This window comes from Engystomops pustulosus, chromosome 5 (assembly GCF_040894005.1).
Source record: "Engystomops pustulosus chromosome 5, aEngPut4.maternal, whole genome shotgun sequence".
NCBI classification, from domain to species: Eukaryota; Metazoa; Chordata; class Amphibia; order Anura; family Leptodactylidae; genus Engystomops; species Engystomops pustulosus.
In genome coordinates this window covers 108,852,131-108,875,601 of record NC_092415.1, presented here as the reverse complement: position 1 = coordinate 108,875,601, position 23,471 = coordinate 108,852,131, and the positions used below count along the sequence as shown (strand labels likewise).

General features: G+C 41.3%; 1 protein-coding gene and 1 long non-coding RNA gene across 9 annotated transcripts in view; one reads left to right on the top strand and one right to left on the bottom strand.

The window, feature by feature from the left end:
- Nucleotides 1-23,471, top strand: part of LOC140133139 (uncharacterized) — a 74,574-nt gene that overhangs the window by 14,315 nt on the left and 36,788 nt on the right. For all 8 annotated transcript variants that reach the window (XM_072152887.1, XM_072152892.1, XM_072152890.1 and 5 more), the window contains 3 exons: nt 9,185-9,224; nt 15,249-15,276; nt 15,818-15,839. In XM_072152887.1, coding sequence (XP_072008988.1) covers nt 9,185-9,224; nt 15,249-15,276; nt 15,818-15,839 — 90 coding nt within the window. The remainder of the gene's footprint in view (nt 1-9,184; nt 9,225-15,248; nt 15,277-15,817; nt 15,840-23,471) is intronic.
- On the bottom strand, nt 1,541-9,194 carry LOC140133140 (uncharacterized). The gene is made up of 3 exons (XR_011855807.1): nt 9,117-9,194; nt 8,704-8,831; nt 1,541-1,844 (listed from the first exon to the last, which is right to left on the bottom strand). It is a non-coding gene; the product is annotated as an uncharacterized lncRNA (long non-coding RNA).

The window sequence follows — 23,471 nt, the reverse complement described above, 5'->3', positions numbered from 1 at the left end:
CTCCACAATTCTGTACTTCACCTTGGCCACCACCACAAGTTGCGCCTGTGGAGCAACCTGGTGGTATCCGGCTGCAGCAAAAAGTCCAACGGCAGGCTCTGGTTAAAACTGGGTGGCACTTACACTTCGCTCCCAGGTGTCGACTTACGTCATTGCTCGCAGTGGTCTGTACACTTTCTATTTTCATAACTGTTTATCTGTATTGTTTGTATTCACAATTTTATATGTTGTATAAATTTGTATATCTCACAATTGTATTTTTTATGTCTGCACATACCTGTATTAAATTTTTAAAAACTTAAAGGGGAAGATTTATCAGAAGTGTCCGAGAGCAGAACTGTTCTAGTTGCACATGGCAACCAATCAGTGCTCGGCTTTAATAATATAAACGGTTGTGGAAAAATGAAATCTGAGCTCTGATTGGTTGCCATGGGCAACTAGAACAGTTCTGCTGTCAGAAACTTCTGATAAATCTCCCCAAATAAGTCTCTACTTGTTGTATACAGATAAGACCTGTTTAGACCAGGTCTTGACTGTTTTTTCTGGCAGGGACTATAGTGCATATGAAGGGTAAATACAGCTCCCTGCCCCGTCATGTCCCAAGCGGTTGGTGGGCATTTTGATAAAAATGTCGACAAAGGGGCTTATGACACGGTGCTAGAAAACTGGCAGACGTGGCATAGTAAATCCCTCCCATTATGTTCTAATGGCAAAAGAAGTTTGTCAAGATCTTAGAAAAGTTCTGTCAATATGATTTACTGTAAACTGTGCTGGCTCTAAATGTTTTAGTAAACTGATGTATCAAAGATGCTATATAAAACAATAAAATTCACAATATAGAGTACTTTTGTAAGACACCATTTACAGGAAGAAGTCCCAGTGAAGTTTTGTACCAAAATCAGAAGATCATGCACTTGCATGACCTAAGAGCATGTTCACATGTTTCGATAGCTTTGGGTTAACAAACAAACACTAGCGTCAGTGGGCAGGCCACCGGCTAATTACATATGTGTTTCCACCGAATCGCATGAGATTAGGGTTGCGTGAGACATCGAAATCTCGAAATTTCTGTTACTTGCTGTACTCAAAGACTTCTACTGTTCTACATACTCCTTGTATCTGTCTGCAGAGGGTTGCCATAGAGCAGACATCCGACAGGGATAGAGGCAGAGCAGAGAGCACTTCATCAGGTTCATATCACCACCTGTCCATATATGGTGTCTCTACATCCTCCAGGGCTTCCGCAGACACAAGGTCTCTATTTTATTTAATAAAATAATTTTATGCCCAGCCCGAGATTACAACCTACAACCTTCACACACCACCTGCCATAGAGATACAGCACAGAGCTATATCCACTAGTCTACGGGGTTACTGGTTGTTTATGGTAGGCTTATAAGTAACCAAGAGCTTCACTGTGACACAGGCTTAATACACTGGTATGTAGAGAGGGATCTTCTCAGGGATTTCGCTTTGTATCATCACATTTTATTATTATTATTTAGCATATAATACAATTAAATTAATGTATTATTGTTATGACAAAAAATAAGGACACATTCAGACGGGCGTGTCCGCTGCTCATTTGTAAAAATGTTTGTTTTCAGACCATATTGTATCTGTTTTGTTTTTTTTTCCCGTCTGTAAGCCATTTGTTATTTTCACATATGCAAATGGATGTCTTACATGTGCTGTCCATTTTTTGGTTGATCCATTGACTTCTTTGTGTAACTGTAGTCCAAATGGGAGTCAAAATAACGCATGCTGCAATTTTTTCTCACTGCCTGCACAGCCAGGAAAAAAATGGACATGTGAACATAGGAAACAGTGGGTCCGTTTGCCATCTGCAAAAAAAGGATAACATATGGACATCAAAAACACCCGTCTATATGAGCCCTAAATTATACTATTTAGTATAGTATTTTATATTAACGTTACCAGGATAACTTTTACAACACATATACCACACTGTCATACAACACTAAAGCTTCTCCTGGCAAATCACTGGCTGACCGTTACTGATCACATGTCTTTCAATGGAAAGGCTTATGTGATTAGGTTGAGACCTGCCCCCTGATGTTTGCATTGCATTTCGAAACGTAATGTAAATGCCCCATGTGACAGCAACCTGAACATTCTTGAAAATATTGTATATTCTATCCAACAGGAATAAAAAGATCTAGTGTCCTTGGGGAAATGGGCATAAGCATAATGCATTAGCAAGAAGAAGATTACTATTACTTGAATTGTTTCCCCTAAATCCCTTCTTCATGCAATTCCTTCCCTTCCTTGGTTGAACTTGATGGACAAGTGTCTTTTTTTCAACTGTATAAACTATGATACTATATAGGCAGAGGTGGATATGAATAGTAAAAGTGGTAATTAGTGACGGGAAGGTAGGAAAACCATCCCATAAGAAACGCTTAGGGGTTTATACTCTTTCTAAAGATTCATTTAATCCATAAGCACACATGCTCTACAGTTTAAAAATACAAGAATGTTTGCTCTTAATGAGTTCACCCTGACTGTTGGGACGGTCTTTAGGAATTTGCTCTATAGGAATAAGATAGAATTCCATCAGATTTATAACACATTTTAATGCACAATTCAGAAAGGATTGAATTTGCAATGATTCTCTTGTGGATTTTAACTGTACGGTGCGATTTTTGAATGATATCGCATGTAACGCAGCTAGTGTTATTTAACCACTTGCTGCCCCATGATGTTCCCCAATATCAATGGTGTGGCAGCTGGTGTATGAAGAAGGCTCATGGGCGGGTGTTAACCATTTAAATGACCAGGCAAAGCCCCCATCTCGTGCTGGATCTCTCCCCCCATGACGTCATTGGGGGGCAGCAATTGTTGGTGATTGTGGTGACAACCGGGAGTCTACATAAGCAGGAAATCCTCATTAAGGAAAATCGTCATATAATGCAATACAGTAGTACTGCAGTATATGTAAGGATCGAGCGGACACTAGTGTTCAGGAACCCTAGGGCAGTGATGGTGAACCTTTTAGAGACCGAGTGCCCAACCTACAACAAAAATCCACTTATTTACTGTGAAGTGCCAAAGGTTCGCCAGCACTGCCCTAGGGGGACTAAATATACGTTACAATTATTTAGAAAAAAATATGTTTCTGAAATAAAAATCCAAAAGTTCTAATGAACCCCCCCTTCCCTTACAACTAATATTAAAATAAATTAAATCATAAACCTGTTGCTTCACGTCCCAAAATGCCTGCTCTATCAAAATTTAAAATACGGTAATTGCTGGCGGTGAACCCCATAGCAGAAAATAGCAGCCAAATGTCTGAAATACCCCTTTTTTGCCATTCCAATATAATATTTTGATAAAAAGTGATCAAATGGTTGTACAATCCCCAAATTGGAAGCAATAAAAACAACATCTTATTCTGCAAAAAATGACGCCTTACACTGCTCTGTACACTGAATTATGAAAAAGTTATTGGCCTCAGGATGGGGCAGAAGTGAAAAAAGATTCACATTTTTTTAAATTCCATATATACTTGAGGTTAAGCTGAGTTTTTCAGCAAAAAAAAAAATGCTGAAATACCCTGACTCAGCTTATACTCAAGTCTATTAAAACAAAAAATGGCAGGTCCTCTTATATGCATCACTGCTCCGTGCCCCCCGCCCCCGATGCCGGTTCAGCTCTGCACAGGAGCCGAACCGGCATCGGCGGTCGCGGGACGTCAGCGGTAATCAACCGCTGACATCCCCGGCTAACACCCGTGGTCGGAGAGGGCTCTAATTGCGGGTGTTTAACCCGTTAAATGCCCCGGTCACCGCGACCGCGGCATTTAACATGCCTTCCGGGGGTCTTGACCCCATGATCGGCGCCCCCACGCCGTTTTCGGGGGCAATGATTTGTTGCTATGGCATCTCTGGGGTCCGATCGGGCATCTGTGACGTCATCTTAAAGGCACCGTGTCAGCCTATGCGTGTGCATAGGCTGACACTGCTAATACTCTGCAATACATAAGTATTGCAGAGTATTATCATGTCCCACGGTGGAACAAGTAAAAAAGGAAAGAAAAAAAAAAATTGTTTTTCAATAAAAAATACGTTTATAAATCACTTAAAATGCCCATAAGCCCCAAAACATATAGAGAGACATATAACGCAAACAGTCTAAATCATAACACAAACCCCACATATATAGTATCACCGCATCCGTAACAATCCATAGAATAAAATTAAATAATTATTGAATGATGAACGCCGTAAAAAAAAATTAAAAAACTTGCCAAAAAATATGATTTTTACCTAATGAATCCCACAAAATATTAAATAAAAAGTGATCAACAAAACATATGTATTCCAGAATGATACTGTTGCAAAGTACAACATGTCCCGCAAAAAACAAGCCATCAACCAGCTCTGTAGCCAAAAACGTAAAAAATGTTATGCCACTTGGAAGACGGCAATGCAAAAATGATAGATTTTCCCCCACATTGGTGTTTTGTTTGGCAAATTTAGTAAAACATAAGAAAAAATATTCAAGTCTGGTATCCCCGTAATCGTATTGACCCATAGAATAAAGATAACATGATTATTAGGCTATACGGTGAACACGAAAAAAAAAAAGGAAAAAATCCAGTACAGAATTGATGCTTTTCTACTCCTGCCCTCAACCTCAAAAACGAGTTCCTAAATTTTCAACAATAGGGGATACCAACCCCAAAATGGTAACACTGGAAAAAGCATCTTATCCCGCAAAAAAATATGCTGTCACATGGCCCCAATAACAAAAAACCGAAAATTTTATAGCCTACAAAAGGGGCCAATGAGGAAACTAAAATCCTGGCAGCTGCAGGTCCCTCCTTCCCTTCTGTGCCTCGCTATTCCCCCATAAGACAAGTAACAACCACACGCGGGGTCTCTGCACTCGGGAGAAATGATTGAACAAATTGTATGGTGGCACAATTTGACCATGAAGATCTCAAGGGGTTAACAATCTTCCTAAAAGCTGTGTCTGATAGTTTTGAGGGGTGTGGATTTTAAAATGGGTTGGTTATATAGGGGGGTTTTGATGTTAAATGTGTAAAATTTCATTCAAAACTGTATTTATCCCCAAAATGGTCAATTTTGAAAATCCGGAAAAACCGATATTTGATTTGTAAGCCGCGTGACCTCAAAATAAATTATCCAGACATTTAAAAAATAATGAAACTGTAAAGTAGACATATAGGAAATGTTATTCAGCAAGTTATTTAGGTGGTAAATCTGTTTGCCTGAAAACGTGATGATTTCGGATTTCTAAAAAGGCAAATTTTTCCAAAAATTCATCAGTTTTTCTTTTTGTAAATAAACGCAAAACTTATCAGCCAAAGTTTAATACTAAAATGAAGCCCAACATGTGGGGTAAAAACAATCTCAGAATCGTTTAGATAAGTAAGTGTTCAAAAGTTATAACCATATAAAGCGACGCAGGTCGGAATCCAAAAAATGGGACTGAGCCTTAGGCCCCTTCCACACTTGCGTTGCAGATCACGTCAGAGTTTGATCAGGGTGCGATCAGGGTTTGGTCAGTGAAAACACGTATTTTACATCAGAGTGCAATCAAATTTCAGTCAGAGTTTGTTCAGTGTCTCAGTTTTTCACACGCGTTTTCAATGCAATTTCAATGCGTTTACCTGCGCGTGAAAGGACTCAGGACTGAGCTCTATTTTTTCTATGGTAATTGCTGCGTGAAAAACGAATTGCACTTGCAAGTGTCTCAGAGTGCAGTGCGTTTTTGATGCATCTCCATAGACTTATATGGTGCGTTTTTGATGCACGTGACTTACAAAAGTAGAGCATGCCGAGATTTCTACGCATGCAAGTCTGAAAAGACCTATTGATTACAATGGGTCAGAGTGCAATGCAAGTTCTGCGCAGAAAACGCGCGTGAAAAACGCAAGTGTGGAAGGGGCCTTAAGCTACGAAATGGCTGCATCCTTAAGGGGTTAAATACCATCACTAGGAAGTGCAGTTTGTATTGCAGAAAACACGCTCTCGTATAGCTGTGTACACAGAAAATGAAATGGGATTTTAGAAAAGTAATGGGATCTAGAAATCAGTGAATTAAAAATGGAAACAAAAACCAAACAATGGCATTTCCTTTTAAAGGAAATGTTAACGGAAATGCACATGCCTTGAGAATGCTGTAGCTACACTGATGCAGAAACATATCTAGTTTAATCCCTGAATTAATTAAAATTACGATAATGAGGCACTGTTGCTCCTGTGGCTGCCCCACACTCTCCTCTTGCCCTAATTATGCACTGCTTCAGCCTTGTCCTGTCCAGCATAAGCCGAGAATATGTCATCGCTGTGTTGTCCCTGACAGACAGAATTAATCAATCGCTGCACCATTCCCCATCTGCTCTATAAGATTTATCCAGCTCGGGTAATATTTTTATGTACGGCAGCCAGCTTTCCCAAGGCCTAAATTTTATAATTGTTTTATCAGCAAAACCACTCAACTCAGGGATTAAACAACATTTGTTTCTGCATAAGTGTCGCTACAGCATTCTCAAGGTATTTTTTGGTTAACAATGCAGAAAAACAAATGGTAGATTTCATTTAAGGCTCTCCTTAAAGCTGGAAAAAAGGTTTTGCTAGTTGAGGTTGCTGGTTGGTATGTAACTTGGTGGGTGCCAGAATTATTTTCAAAGTTGGTGCTCTCCTACAGGTTAGTTGTATCTTTTTTTCAAAATGGGCAACGTGTGAACGCACCTTAAGTCCAGGGGGAAATGCAATTCTCCCACCCCCTTCTCTGTATACGTACAAGGCAGATGCTTTCTCTCCTGGCTCAGTTGTCACTAAGATGCTGTCTTCCCGCTACCATCCTGCAGTGTCCTGACTAGACACTGTGAGCTGTTCATGTGCTGTTCACCGTGTCTTCCTTATAATAAGAGATAGAGTTGGGTCTCGTCTCCAGACTCTTATGTACAATGCTACCGTACACCAAGTGTGTATGTGTCGTGAAAAGTCACATACACACTTCCTGTATAAACGTGGCATTTTATTTGTAAATTTAACAATAATTTGATGTACATAAGGGCAACTTTACAATAATGCATATTATTGTAATCATTTATTTTAATCAAAAATACAGTTTGGTGACAGATTAGCTACCTCACTTAGTTCTTAAGGACCAGGTTGGTTTTATATAGTTCTCTCAAGCTAGAGATCAAACGTTACGCCTGGCAGATGTTCTCAAGGTGGTTCGGAGAAATAAGCAGAAGATGCCTGTGTTAAAGGGGTATTCCCATCTGGGCATTTACAGTTAATTAAATTCATTTGCCTTATGTAAACATTTCTTCAGTTGGATGTTAATAAAAAAAGTGTTCCTGTGTGAAGATAATTTCTCATAAATGTAGTCATGTTGTCCCTTAGAAACCAGATGGCTTCCTCGGATACGACCACGTCACACTCTGGCAGCGGTGGCCAGACTTGCAATATTGAGTCCTGCCGGACCACCAGGATTCAGCCTCCATTACCACAGAGTGGCTGTGCGACATGTAGTAACTCCCAGACATTTTATATACCTTTTTGTTTCTTTGTGCACTCACTCCAGCAGACGTGGCCATATCCGAGGAAGCTATCTCATTTCTAAGGGACAACATGGCTACATTTATGAGAAATTATCTTCACACAGGAACATTTTTTTTAATAACCTCTAATTGAAGAAATGTTTAAATATGGCAGATTAATGAAACTAAGTGTGAGTGCCCAGACGAGAATACCCCTTTAAGTCTTGATGCTGAAAAGGTGTTTGATCACCTGATTTGGTCTTTGAGGCCCCTTATATTCTAGTCCCAGTGCAGCGATCCGGCTCCTTCCTGCCCGTTCAAATACAGAATGCTCAATTTAAGGTCTCCTTAATTGCAGACAATGTTTTGCTTTTCTAATCTTTTGGACAGCCTCCCATATTTAGATAAATGCTGGAGGCACATAGTAAGATCTTGGTCTGTAAAACCATTCCTATAAATATGGCCCCCTGCTAGGCTGGAACTCCCTTAAGGCCACTTCTACCTACTCTTGAAAATCCACCTTGCTAAAATATCTTGGTATTCATCTTACCCCCAACATATAGTTTGCAGTATTCTGTTAATTACCCTGCAATGATTTAAATAAATTGGCTACTGTCTGAATGGCATCCAATGCATATTTCTTTGCTGGGTCACATGGCAGCGATTAAAATCTCTATACTTCCTAAATAGTTTTATTTATTTGAAACCCTTGTGGTCAGGAGGCCTGTGTCAGTTCTAGGAAGGATTCAATCATTGTGTTTATCGTTTTGGTTGGAGAGGTAAAACACATTGGATATCAAAATTGGTGTCAATGGCTGGGTCTAACAAGGGGAGATCGGGCCATGCTGGACTTTATTTACCTACCCATCTCAGATACATTGCCTCATGATCTGCATTATTTGCAAATAATAGAAACACCGAGTTAGAAAAAGTCTGTCTGACCTCAATTCATCCAGCTTTTATTTGTGATCCAATCCGAGATCCTACTTCCCCTGTGTCATATGCAATTCATAATAGAAATTTGGGCCAAACTTGGGATACGATTCCGACTAGTCTCCCTCACTCACTTTCTCTTCCTTTTAGTGTGGCCCTGGTGGGGAAGGGGAAATTAAAGGAAATCTACCATTATATTTTAGTAAAATTAAAGTACACATGCCTACCTCTAGCTGTCTCCTCCTCAATCCCGGCGCTGGTCTACTTTAATGTTGACATGCCAGGATCGCTGCTAAGGATAGGAAAGAAGCTAGCCTCTACCCCAGATCTGGCTCAACTGAGGAGTAGAGAGAGCCTGTATAGGGAAAATCATCATATATTCACCAGAAATATTACATTATCGCTCAACCTGAAGAAATATTCAAAAGTTTTTCCTCACTTACTGACTGACTGAGCATGCAATTCGGCTACACTTGTCTGTCTTTTTTCCAAAATATTCTCTCAATTCTTTCAGTAAGTTAATTGACCCTCATTACTCATGCATATTATAGTATTTGCCCTGCAAGGTATAGTGTCTATATAGTGTAGTGTCTGTGCAGAGACTAGAAGCGTGCAGATAAAAAAAATGTTTATTACAAACCTGTAAACCTGTTATGATTGGATTGGATTGGAAGAATTGTTCTAACACACTCTTTATTCTTTTTTTAGGTGGAATACGTTTCTGCAACAGATATGAATAGAGAACAAGGTTTGTTAAGATCAATTAAATTTTTGTTAAGATTTATTTTCAAATTCAATTTTACCCCATTTTTTAAATAGATTTGTACACTGTTATTAGCAGTATGACTGTGAAAGACAGATTTATGTATCATACCATAACCAAATCATAACTTTTTTATTATTATAAAGGGCTTGTTTTCTGTGTAACAAATTGTATTTCTTTGTGACAGTATTTAACATCTTAACACTCTGGGGCTCATTTACTTTCCCAGTCCAGTCGTGATCCAGCAGCGCATTCTCCGACGCTGATTCGGGGTTCACTAAGGTCAGTGCACGGCCGATATCCACCAGGTGTCGCTGCTGCGCTGAGGTCCGCCGGAGTTCACCTGCTTCGTCTCGCTGCATGTAAGTGCTAATCTTGCGACACATTTTTTTTTTTTTTAATTCCGTGTTTTTTCCAAATCCACCGGGTTGTCCATCAGCCAAGCCCCCCGATTTCTATCGCATGATAGCCGGCGCCGATGCGCCACAATCCGATCACAGGCGCCAAAATCACGGGGCAATTCGGCTCAAAGCGGAAATATTCGGGAAACCCAACGAAAGTGCGGCGTTTGGACCCATAGTAAATGAGCCCCTCTGTGTCTGATCTATCGGATGCTGAGTGCGCTCAGCGTCCAATCGGACTAATAGCTGCCACCCCATTGTAACACCCGAGGTCGGAGAGAATTCCAATCGCAGGTGTTTAGCCATTTAATGCAGCGGTCAGCTCAACTGTGGCATTTAAACTACCTGGCAGGTTCTCTCCCACGCGATCTGCGTCTTTGGGGGGGGGGGGGGGAGCCAATCACTGTAATGGCAGACCCGAGGTCCGATCAAGACCCCAGTTTTGTCTGCAGGCAGTGCCGCAGACGGTGGAGAGTGGTTAGCACTGGAGTCCTGGGTTCTAGTCCCACCCAGGTCAACATCTGCAAAGAGTTTGTATGTTCTCTCCGTGTTTGTGTGGGTTTCCTCCGGGTACTCCGGTTTCCTCCCACACTCCAAAACATACTGGTAGGTTGTTTAGATTGTGAGCCCCATGGGGACAGGGACCAATTTGTCATGCTTTGTGCAGCGCTGCATAATCTGTAGGCGCTCTATATAAATAATCCTTATCTAAAAGGACAGTGACTGAGCTAATACCATGCAATACATCACTATTGCAGGGTATTATCATCAACAAGGAATCAAATGATGATTGCTTGTTCATGTCCCATGGTGGAACTAATAAAAAGGTAAAAAAAAACGTTCTTAAAAAAAAATTAATAAAAATCCCCATAAGCTCCATAAATATATAAAAAGACATATAATGCGAAAAAAAGTCGAAATCATTACACAAACCCCACACATATAGTATTGCTGCGTCCGTAACGACCCGCAGAATTAAAAAAGATTATTATCGCACTGCTCGATGAACACCTTAAAAAAACTAAAAACTCAAAAATTATGACTTTTGCCCATTTCATTAAACAAAAAATGCAATAAAAAGTGAAAAGAAACCATACTAGCAAAACGTAAGAAAAAATATTGAAGTATTATATCCCAATACAGGCGGTCCCCTACTTAAGGACACCCGACTTACAGACAACCCATAGTTACAGACAGACCCCTCTGACCTCTGATGAAGCTTTCTGAATGTTTTACTATAGTCCCAGACTGCAATGATCAGCTGTAAGGTGTCTGTAATGAAGATTTATTGATTATCCTTGGTCTCATTACAGCAAAAAATGTTTAAACTCCAATTGTCACTGGGGCCAAAGTTTTTTTTGTCTGGATCTACAATTATAAAATATACAGTTTCGACTTACATACAAATTCAACTTAAGAACAAACCTCCAGACCCTATCTTGTACGTAACCCGGGGACTGCCTGTAATCGGATTGAACCATAACATGATTATGAGGCTATATGGTGAACACCAAAAAGAGAACTGATGCTGTTCTACTCCTGCCCTCAACAAAGGGCTAAATGAACAGACTCCCAACTGTAGACAGCACTGTTTCGACCTGGTTGGGTCTCCTCAGTACAGCATAGGGAACTGGTTTGGCTGTGTGAGAGGCTATTGACTAGGGTCAGACTGTAGGTGTTCTCCTTACGGAGAGATTGCCAATTAAGGCCACCTTAAAAGCATGTGGAGACTTAAAGCCATAGATGCTTCCCAGAATTCCCTAGTGGAGCATCTATGGCTTTAATTCTCCACATGCTTTTAAGGTGGCCTTAATTGGCAATCTCTCCGTAAGGAGAACACCTACTCAATAGCCTCTCACACAGCCAAACCAGTTCCCTATGCTGTACTGAGGAGACCCAACCAGATAGAAACAGTACTGTCTACAGTTGGGAGTCTGTTCCTTCTGGAATAAATTTGGCTTAATCCCACATAATGTTTTTAGACTTCTTGTAGGTCATATTTGGTGTTAAGGGGGCTGCCTTTCAAGGCAGCAAAAGGAGGCATTGTTTTCCATTTAACACCGTGGAAAACATATTTGCATACCACCAGTATCTCCAAAGATCAAAAATCAAGTAAACAGTGCAGTATAAGGGGGTATTCTTTTAAAGAGAAATCAGGGTTGCTAGATGCAAGCTCCTCCATTCAACAGATATTTACTGCCTCCTGTGCCCATTCGGTAAAGGAGGGGAGGGGTGGGGGAGAGTCAGAGATCTCTAATGGCGAGGGATGACTGATCGTGCAGCTGTGAAAAAGAAACGAAGGAGGGCTTTTTTCTGTGTGCTAATACTACCTGGGAGAATTGATAGTAACCCAATTTTAGCTGAGGCAACAATGTGGCGACCAGATGCTAGACTATAAGTGGAAAATACTTTATCCCAGAAGGAACGGAAGTCCTCACATTCCCACCAAATATGGGATATTGTAGCCCTGGAGTTGTTACAGCGCCAGCAAGTATCCGGCACATCAGGGTAGATTATGTTAAGGATTGCGGGTACACCATACCACCGTGACAAGATCTTGTAGTTTTTCTCCTGGGCAGCGCAGGCCGTGATAGCTTGTGAGAAAATATGTACTTTTTTTTTTTTGTTTGTTTCTCCTGCGAATTCTAGGCCCAGTTCCTGCTTCCACTTGCTCACGAACCCCAGGTTGTCTGGATGTAGCTCGTCTTGTAGGATAGAGTATATCTGATATAACGTGGGTCGGTGTCGCAAGAGGGTCGAAAAGATCCTTGAACGCTGTAGGCGTTTGTGAAAATCGTGCCCTTCCCCTGGTATGTGCATGAATCATTGTAGCTGGGTATATTTCCACCACGGCAATCTCTTCTCCGGGGCCTGTGCGGCATTTTCAGAGAAGGATAAAAGGGTCCCATCAAGTGTAGCCAATTTGAAAAGGGGGTCATCAGACATCCGCCAACGCAGAAAGTGGTCCCTGTCAAGGCCAGGGAGAACAGAGGATTCTGAAGTAACAGAGTTAGAGGACCTAATAGTCTCGAGAGGAGACCCCTGTGGAGCATTCTGTGCCAAAGAAAAAGCGCTGCCCTGGAGAAAAATGTGTCCCCATCAGGAATCTGTGACGTTTCCCCCTGGACCCAGGGGAGGTATTTTAATGGAAGACGTGAGTGTTGCTCCAGTTGCACCCACTTCTTGGAGGTGCCATTATGTGTCCAGTCTAGCAGTCGCAGGAGCACTGCTGCCCAGTTGTATGCTTGTAGGTCCGTGAGACCTGTCCCTCCCGTCGCCTTGAGGCGGGTGAGCATTCTCCAGCCCTCTAGGTCAGGACAGACCCCATACAAACTTTAGTAGTTTCTTAAAAAAAGTATGAGGGGGGAATGATTGGGTCCCTGGTAATAAATACAAGAAACTGGTGAGTACGTACATTTTGAGGACCTTAGTACGCCCGAACCATGATAGGAGATAGAAGAGATTTTTCAGCGTTTTCTCCAATGATGGGATGTAGTTAAGGGAGTAAATGGAATGTGGATATGGCAAGGACCTTTGAGTAAATTTTGACGTTTACATTCAGTAAAGATATTGGCCTATAGCTGCTAGGGGCCACGGGATCCTGGGATAACTATCTGGGAAGTGCCACAGATCAAAAGCGCATATGCTAAATTGACCACCTCTCATAGTTGTTCTTGTATCCTTGTTTTATGGTTAATGACCAACTTGGAGTTATCTGTCACCTGAAAAAGAAACATAAATGCATGCTTGACAAAGATTCATTGCGAATCGAAACACTGCAGTTTTTTCTGTGCCTGTGTGAATAAAGGTTTAACCTTTTTTCATCATATTGAATGCTGTGGCCTTTTCTCTTTTTTGTCTTGGACTATGGATCCGGCAGACTAGGACCCTGGGCTGCGTGCATCAAACAAAACAGCTTTTGGTAATTACATGGGTTGCTGTCTTTTTTCTTTTTTTCGGAGTTGGGCATGTCCCTGCTGGTAATGGTGAGTTGTGGGCCTGAGGGGATGGGTAGGCCCCCGGATCCCTGTGAACATTGTTTCCATTCACCCGCAGGAGGTTCCCACAGCAAGCCTCTCGCTTCAACTGCTGCTGTGTCGCTCCCTGCCACGGCGGTTGCTATGTCACTTCCCGGCATGTCTGGAGTGCACAGCAAGAAGTTCTGAGTCAGCGGGGATGAGAGCTTTGAAAGCAGTGTGCCTTCTCCTGCAGCCGCCATCTTGGAGTCGCCACGAGTCCCGCCGGGGCTGCTCGCTATAGTGGACTGCAGCGGGACCGCTTCCCGAGCAGTCACCGGAGAGTCCAGCAGGGGTTGTCCCGATCCCGGTACTTGCAGGTTGGGGGATCCGGGAAGACCGGATGCGCCCGGCGGGGCCAAATCAATGAGACTCGCCACTTACATCTGTGGTGCTGGAGCCGGAGGAATGTGCTGCTGGCGGGCGGTCATATAGGAGTCGATGCCCCGGGCTGTAGAACTGGTGTGAGGGGGTGCTCCTGGAAGATAGCAGTCGGTATCTCTAAAAATATCTGGCTTCCTAGGCCAAACGCTGAAAATCACAAGCAGTGCTGCTTCATGCTTCCATTGCCAAACCACGCCCCCAATGTTCAAACCATAAAAGCGACATCAGAATACATAAGCAATAAACTGGCTATTTCCTGAAGGGGTTAATATTCCAAGGCTGGAAATAAATAATAATTCAGAAAGCAGTAAAATTGACAAAAAAAAAAATGACTGCTCCGTTTTTGCAACTTTCATTGTGCACATTAAATGACACCTCCCCTTGATTCTTTGGGTCATCACGCAGGTACTAAATTGATATAGGTTTTATTCTTTATAAATACATTTTAAAATATTTAAACCTTTAAAATTTTCTTCAGTTCAACCTATTCTGAAAGTAATAATTTTTGTATACTTTTGTGTATGATGCTGTGTAAGGTGTTTTCAATTTTTTATTTGTTGAAAAAGACATTTTGGGTGCCATTTTCTTTTACAGGAGTTACCATCGTGAATAACCATTTTTTAATTTTGGTTGGAATCCCACGTCTGTAAAGCCTAACATGATTAATGATTTTTTTTTTGTTTATATTTTTATATCTCTTTGAAATAAAGGGGGGATTTAGCTTTCAGTTTTTTCTTTTAGTGTATTTATACTGTTACAGATCTGAAGAAATGACTCTTATAGACACCAGGCTGGTATGGCGACAATATTTTCCATGACCAGTGACATGACAATATCACCCATGATCGGTGGCAGCTCTGACTGCAGTAGTTAGCAGAAGATGTTTTCCCTCTTCATAGTCCCTTAACAGCCTTGTGTATTTTCGTTAACATGAATATAGCTTCTCCAGCAACCACTGCTTTTCTCTTATACCACATCCCCTTCCTTCTCATATGAGTAAATGCGTTAGTAGGCTTTTGGTTAAGCGATGGCAGAATAACCAGACACTAAGGGATCTTAAGCAGTTCATTAAAGGAAGCCCAGTGTGAGGAATTTTCACTGCCCAAGTGTTACAAAAAGTATGATTACACTGATCTCCAGGTCTGCAGCTTTTACAAAACATAACTGATACCATTTTTAATCTATATACATATATTTTTTTTTCTCAGATCGGATGACTGAAGCTGAAAGATTAGAGTAAGTGTAAGATAATAGAAATGAAACCAAGAATATTTATTTACTATTTATTAAGTGTTTGCAGCGCCTTCAATCCAGGCTCTGAACATCTCCATTCCATTCTCCTAGCCCTACCCCATTTTTAGCATTGTTAAACTGCTAGCTTTATCAGAACATACCGATAAAGTTAGCAAACACTGCACTGCCATAGGCTCAGTGGAGCCTCACAAGGGGACGGTCCGAGGAGGCGTGACTGCCGCATGAAGGCTGGCAGTCACCGCCGCCCTATGACGTTGGAGGTGTGGTCAGGGAAAAAGGCTACAGAAAGGGCAGCACCTTGGACCACCCCTCATGAATACACCGGACTGCTTTAAGCTTGGTCCGGCGTTCCAAGGCTATGGCTTTTCAGAGTTTGTTAGCTTTATTGGTATGTTCAAATAAAGCTAGCAGTTTAACACTGCTAATTATGGGGTAGCACTAGTAGCTGCTTACTGTAGTGTGACAGGTCCTCTTTAAACATTCACATTTTTAATGGTGAGGTTTTTTTTTCATTCACATTTAGGTTTCGTGTTGACCAGAAAAAAGTAAGTTAATTTTCCTCACTTGAATTTGTGATCTTAAGTTTGTCAAACCATGTGATGAAGCACTTGGATTCTGAATGATGAGGTTGACTGTATACCCAAAAGCAAACATTGTATTCATAACATTCTTCGAACTGACTCTATGAGGGAAATTATTAATATCTGCCACATTGTGTGGCAACTTTTTATGTTCCCCCTACAGCGTACATCGCATATACTACATTGTATATACTAAGGCCTAATTCCACAACTGATTCATTCCACGCCAGATCCTGGCTTTAATGCGTTGGGCCAAGGGCATCACCTTGCGTTGGAGTTGTGTAGGGGGAGAAAAAAGTTGGCACATACTTGATATTTTCCCCCCTATGTATTTAAAGGATGTCAATAAAGTCCTATCACATCACATCATATCGTTATCGCAGATCTGCAACAACGATTGCAGAATAGCCTGAGATTCTCCAGTAACTTCTCTTCGCTTCTCTTTTGGCTCTTTTAATTGGGAGAAGTATTCTGAACTGTATGCAAACAGTTCTGTTTAGTTGTAATTTAAAGGAAAAACTTTATGCAGTTTTCATTTGTTTTTGGTGCTGTTTTTTTTTTAACATGATTCACCAGTAAACTGAAACTACACCAAACAGGAATGCATTTAATTTTATTAATGCCACTCTATCTATACTCTCTGATTACATAATTTGGCTCTGGGTGGGGGGGTGGGGAGGGGGGAGGAAAGCATCTTTGTTGTAAACCAGTCACTTGTGAACCTAATTCTGATACAATCCATAAAGATGGCTATCTTTAAAAAAATATGTTGAGGAAAAATTAAACAATGAATGTAAGATAATTATTGTTTGGGATTAAATAGGTTTTTGTAATGCACAGAAAGTTAAAATTGCTTGCGCACCTCTAAGAGGAGGAGAAATTCCTTCTCTGCCTTGGAAGCTGTTGTGTTGTGTGGAGCAGTGTGTGCACAGCAGCTTGAGGATGTGCACACTGATTCATGAATAGCAATGGTGCAAACAATATGTAAGGCACAGTGTGTCATCTGTTCCCTTCGTGGATGGCTGATCAGGAACCGTGGAGGAAGATCTGGATCGTTTAAAAGCACAGTGCTTAAGAAAGAGATGTGCCTCATTCCAGAGAATATTGGCACAAATTTACCGTTGGGTAAAGTAAACCCATTGGTCATTATTAAAATATAACTTTTTATCACACGTCCCTCTCTGTTGGGGTAGAAATGCTGTTTGCTATTTAACTATCTGTATTCTCCGTTCAACGATTCTGCTGTTAAAATTACAAAGAATTGTTTGTAATTTTAACAGCATCAATTGTTGAGTGAGGAAGATAGATGGTGCAGAAATGCTGTCATACAATAACCAAAATAGTATAGATGAATCAATTAGTCAGATGTGTTTGTGAACTGCTCCTGACGGCTGGTTTTATGATTTTCACTGTGACAAAGAAATAAAGGATTAAAGGACATCTATCACCAGATCAAGGATTCTAAAACCAAGCACACTGACATACTGGTGTGTGCCCCCTCTGGCAGCATCTGCTCTTTTAGCTTCTTATGCCTGGTTTTTAAGAAAAAAAGGCTTTAAAATTATGCAAGTGAGCCTGAGGGGCTCCAGGCTCCATATGAGTTAATGGAACCGCGAGGCCCTCCGGCTCATTTGCATGATTTTTAAAGCTCTTTTTTTCTTACAGTCAAGGCCATAAGAAGCTAAAAGAATAACAGATCCTGCCAGAGGGTGCACACACCAGTATGTCCGTATGCTTGGTCCTTGATCTGGTAATAGATGTCCTTTTACAGTTTCACAGAAGGATTGCAGTGCGGACCATTTTATTGCTTCTAACATCAATTAAAATGTCAGATCGTGCCTCTCAATATATAAAAAAAAAAGTTTATTTTTTTAAAGGGTTTGATTTTTTAAAGCTATTAAAACAAAACATAAAATAACCTGTATACATTTGGTATCTATATGAGTACAAACCCAAAGAATAAATAAAAGGGACTGTACAGAGAAAACTGTAAATGCACTGTGAAATGCCGAGATTGCAAATGGCTGTCTGTTTTTATAGGGTAGTGCCACTCTGCGGCCTACTCCTGATGCTGCCAACTGACTGCTGCCTCCCTGGAACACCCTGTGATTTCCATAATGGTGTTTTCATTGTCCACCGCACTGACGTTGCCACTATATATCAGAGTGAGAGCAAAAACCAAGACACAGGCTCCAGTATTTTTGAAAAGCCAGCTCATACTTTATTGTTCGTGTTACACATTATTTATGCTTGGATACTGTGATTAGCATAGGTAAATGTAAATTAGTGACCTCATTGGGTTCTGAAGAATAACTGAACAGATTATTGGTCTCTGGTCCTCGGCAGTTTCCATTACATCTTCTGCTGTACTCCAAGGTCAGTTAGGCTTCTGCTTCTTGAGAAATAAAAACCTAAAACTCACCCAAAATCCATAACTCACATGGCCTGTTCTGATCACTAGGCTGATTACACAAAATATGAACACAAATGGTGGCTAATATCTACTGTAATCTCTCACATGGTCGAATCCAGGGACAAAATGCCAGGAATGTTGGAGACAGGTTGGAATTATTATCTGTCAAATGCTGTTATTTAGTTGGAATGTGTTGTTATGTTATTGGAGTGTGAATTGGAGTGTGTTGTTACGTTATCCTGAATGTATTATCCCTATGGACCGGTGGTTTAGTGTCCCAAATCGCCCCATTTCATTTTTTAACATTCGTAAGAAAAAAACATGTATACTCTTCTTCTTCCCTCTGGGCCTGCGTGTTCTAGTGAGTGAAGCTGGCGTATTACACCTTGGCTTCACTATGCAAGCACCATAGCTACGGCGCATGTGCAGTGAAGCCGGGATTCTATCCATGCTTTAAATCCTGCATTGTGAGAAGAGTCGCCGGTCCCGGATCTGTAGATGTGAGTCTGATGTGCCTCATTTTGACTTGCATCTAGGCAAGTATAAATGTTTCCATTTAGAAAAATGGAAGAAAAAAAAAGGCATAAAAAAAGGTCGATTTGAGACCGTAAATCACATGTCCATAAGGACCTGTAGTTGGTTTATGGTCTCAAATCAACCTGACAGGTCTTCTTGGTGGGAATACTCCTTTAATATGTCTATGTATTAGGGATCCAAGGATCTAGCCCTCTGAAGTGTGCCATCAGAAGCCTGGAAGAGTGTACACAGAGAAGCTTCTATCAGCTTACACATAAAGTAAATATTGTCTTTATCGGTTGAATTGTAAGTTGTTTTATAAGGGACAATGTTAACATTTATTTCACTAACAATCTCTTGCCCAGAACAATCTGAGAGCAAACTTGCTTTCTCATTGTCTTATATTGCGTGATCATTTTTTTTACAAAAATTGAGTGAGAGGATGAACATTTTATCCTCTTTGCCTAATTTGGCTACATATTTACCACCACAACCCTGAACTTGTTCAAAAAGTTATGTGTTACATGAAAAACACGCATTTCTAAATAAAATCTTTATTCCCCATCATCCCTCCATTATTTACAACTTATTAACCACGGAAAATTCCACTATGGCACAACTTATACAATATGTTGCACTTATATACAACTCTATTATCTAACTATTTTTAGGAACATCTGTATATACCGTATATACTCAAGTATACGCCGAGCCCCTAATTTTAACACAAAATACTGGGAAAAACTATTAATTTGAGTATAAGCCGAGGGTGGGAAATGCATTGGTCACAGCCCCCCCAGTATAGATAGCCAGAAGCCTCTTGCCTCCAGTATATAGCCAGAAGCCCCCTGCGCCTAGTATATAGCCTGCTTCCCCTGCCCCCCCTATATAGCTTGCTTTTCCTGCCCCCCCAGTATATAGCCTGCAGCCCCTAGTGTATAGCCATTAGCCCCCGCGCCCCCCAGCATCTAGCTGTCTTTCCCTGCCCCTCAGTGTATAGCCTGCAGCCTGACCCCCAGTTCATAGCCTGTTTCCCCTCTCCGTAGTATATAGCCATCAACCCCTGCCCCCCCAGTATATAGAAGCACCTGCCACTCCCCAACCAAAAAAAAGTGTAAGACGACCCTCGACCCCTCCTCCGACAGGTCCTCTTCTATACATCGATGCTCCATCATCAGCTCCGTATCTGCAAGCTGTCAGTCGCATGCACCATGAAGTCAGCCACACACTGACATGCCGGAGCATCCTTGTATAGAAGAGGAACTGCCAAAGGGGAGTATACTTTTTTTTTTTTTTTTTAATAGACTCAAGTATAAGCCTAGTTAGGGTTTTTCAGCACATATATTGTTCTGAAAAACTCAGCTTATACTCAAGTATATACGGTAAGTAGTTTGGATTTGTACATACCGTATATACTTGAGTAGAAGCTGAGAAAAAACCTCAAACTGAAAATAAAACTCAAACTCTGTTTGTACTTAAGTTAAAAAAAATAAAATATATATATATATATGGCTATATGCTGGGGGGCAAAGGCTGCCTGGGACATGGGTTGCCTGGCTATATACAGAAGGACATAGGCTGGCTAGCTATATACTAAGGGCTGCTTATAAACTGGCGGGCAGGGGCTGGCTGGCTATATAATGCAGGCTGGCTATATAATGGGGTAAGAGCTAGCTGTGTACTGGGGGGCAGGAGCTGGCTATATGCTGGACAATTTGTGTAGATACGAAGCACACTTTGTCTTAAAGAAAACACATTTTCACTAAAGACAGGTTACAGAAACCCATTACAGCTTGATTGCAAAGATGTCTTTCTGCCCTTCCTGTGCATTTGCATTGTGTGATAATATTACTACTCTACAGTTTTTTTTTGTTTTTGTTTTTTTAATTTTCTTTGTCTTTCTTTGTGTTGTTTCAGTCATGTCCTGTCCTGAGGCTCCATTTGGCCAGAGCAAATGGCTGAAGGGGCACATTGCTTTACAGCCAGCCAGGAAGAGGTGCTGTGCAGTGTGTCTCTAACACCCCAGGGAGTCTCTGTTATATCAGAGAAACATGCTCTTCCCAAGTGAGGAAATTGACACCGAAGGCCAGAGTGTGGTTCAGGAAGGGGGATGAAAGAACCAGCAGACTATGTGTTTTTTTTTTTCCCTCAAAAACTCAGACAATGGGAAATATCATAGCTGTCCATAACTGGGGCATAATTCATAATCATGGGTCCCCAGTTACACAGGGCAGTTATGGGTTCTAGATATGCTCCTGGTGCATTGGAATGCTAGCTCCAGGGGGAGAGAGCCAATAGCAGAACACCCCTGTTATTAGGCTAAGACACCCCGAGTTTGGTATGGGGTTAATGGGAATAAGGTACCCAGTTGATTCGTGCCATCTTCCAATTAAATACCCAGAAAGTACCTCACTGATGGGAGGGGGATAGAAAAACTCCCCCTCGCAGTGATATCACAGCCAAGGATGGGGGTCAAAAATCGCCTGGGTTTAAATTGTGTAAGCAGCCACATGGCTTTGGTTCAGTTTGAGGATTCTATCACACTAGAAGACTGGATCGCTGTCTATGCCCATTCCTGAGGCGGATTGTTTCCGTTTTCCATAGCTGTTTGTAAGTATCTTATGTGTATTGTTTTTAACTTTTTCATTTTATCTGACAATTTTATTCTTTGAGTGTACTGTAATATTTTTTTTTACGTATATTAAAGTGTTATCTTTAGTAAGTCTCTGCTTGTAGCCAAAGGGAATCACGTTACCAGAGATGATTGTTAACATAGTCCATGTAGTAAGCGATTGCATGTTCAGTGTGAATTTATCATTGTAATATCGTGTAAGTAGTGAGTTCATGTTCTGTGTAATCATCAGGGTACATTGGGGCAGATTTATCAAGTGTCTGAAAGTCAGAATATTTCAAATGAGTCAAATGAAAGCTGAGCTGTGATTGGTTGCCATGTGCAACTGGAAATATTCTGACTTTCAGACTGCTTGATAAATCTGCCCCATTGTCTGTGTGGTTGAGGTGCCTACAGCCTTCTGTGCGTAAATAATCGTGGGTGGTGGCAGTGGATTGACTGGGTACCGAGATTGCGTGGAGTAAATTAAGCATTAGGATGCCATTTTGTGCAAGTGGCCGGAGCTAAAGGACTAAATTCTGGGACTCCATAGAGTAGGTACCCCCGTGTGTGAACTCCAGTGAGTGGGGTTCGTGACGCATTGCAATATAATTTCTTTTTTTTTTTAACTTACCTTGCACACTTACAGAATCCTGTTCTGAGCCCCACGTTTGCTTTGGATCGGCTTCATTTCAAAAAAACATGTGACTTGTCTGTGCCCCCACTTTTGTGGTTCGGTGCTCCTGCTCCTTCATTCACGCAAGGACAGAGTTCACAGCGTATGGAGCTGACATCAGTGGGGGGGGGGGGGGGAGTTGTACTGAGGGGCTGAGAGCTGAGGTATGAGCAGCACAAACAAGTTAAATGTTTTTTGTTTTTTTTGAAATGCAGACAAAACAAACCTGGGATTCAGAACATGATTTTGTCAGGGTGCAAGGTAAATTAAAATACACAATTATTTTGTAATGTAAATTCTTAAAAAAGGCAGAACGCCATCTTTGCAATCCAGCTGTAACGGGCTTCTGCAACCTGTCTTTAGTGAAAATAAGGTCCCTAGTGATAGGTTCCCTTTCGGATTTTATTAACCCAACATTCCTGGCAAAAAGTTGTGAAATGGGGTAGGAGACTTGGGTATGCTACACAGCAGTAAGTGTTAAAAAATTTTGCTGCACAGTTTGCAGTGGTCCAAGGAGGCAAAATCAAAACCAGACAGATAATACAGAACTACGCTGATTCCAAAATAGATAATAAAGCAGACCCCCAAAGCACTATTTAAATATATATATATTTGTATATCTCCTTTTGTTTATTCCCACTTTATTAATACATATAGCAATCCAGTACTTTGTACTTGTTTTGCAGGGTTCTCTCCTTGCACAGGAAATAAGAGAAATCCATGACAGACTCCCCAAAAAACCTCATGGCCTATTTCCCCTTTCCACTATCATCTGTTTTTTATCACAAAGGGTCTTGGCCAGATGTTTAATCCCAACTGGTGGTGAAACTGTCAGAAGGCAGGTACCGGAGCACTGCACTATGGCTATGAATTAACTTTTTCCTAAAGATTATACGGTTTTTGTAAAATGCATACTGAAGTCCTATTTGTATAAATGACAAACTCACTTAAAAGGGTTGCCCACATTAATGTATATATTTGGTAGGGCGTTGGGGCAGCCCAACAGACAATTAAGTCACATCCCTTCATAAGGAATTCTCCCTCTGTGTTTGAATCCTCCTGTACGATCCTGCAGCCTCTTCTCCATCTTCTGTCTTCTCCTACTTTCTGGACGTCTTTGCTGACTCACGCATTGGAGGAACATGTAGTCTTCCTCCTGTCCTGTGCAACCTTCCAAATTGCAGCCTGTTTTCTGTAAGTATTCAAAGCTGTGTCTCAGATCAGTGAGCGGAAGGCACAGCTGTGACGCACTGCGTATGTGCAGAGATAAGCCCTAGCGATTCAAGCTAGCTCTTCCGCATAAAATGGTGCCCACTGATCTCGCCCGGACGGGGATGCTGCGGATAATGGGAAGGACCAGGGACCCAAAGAAGAGAATGG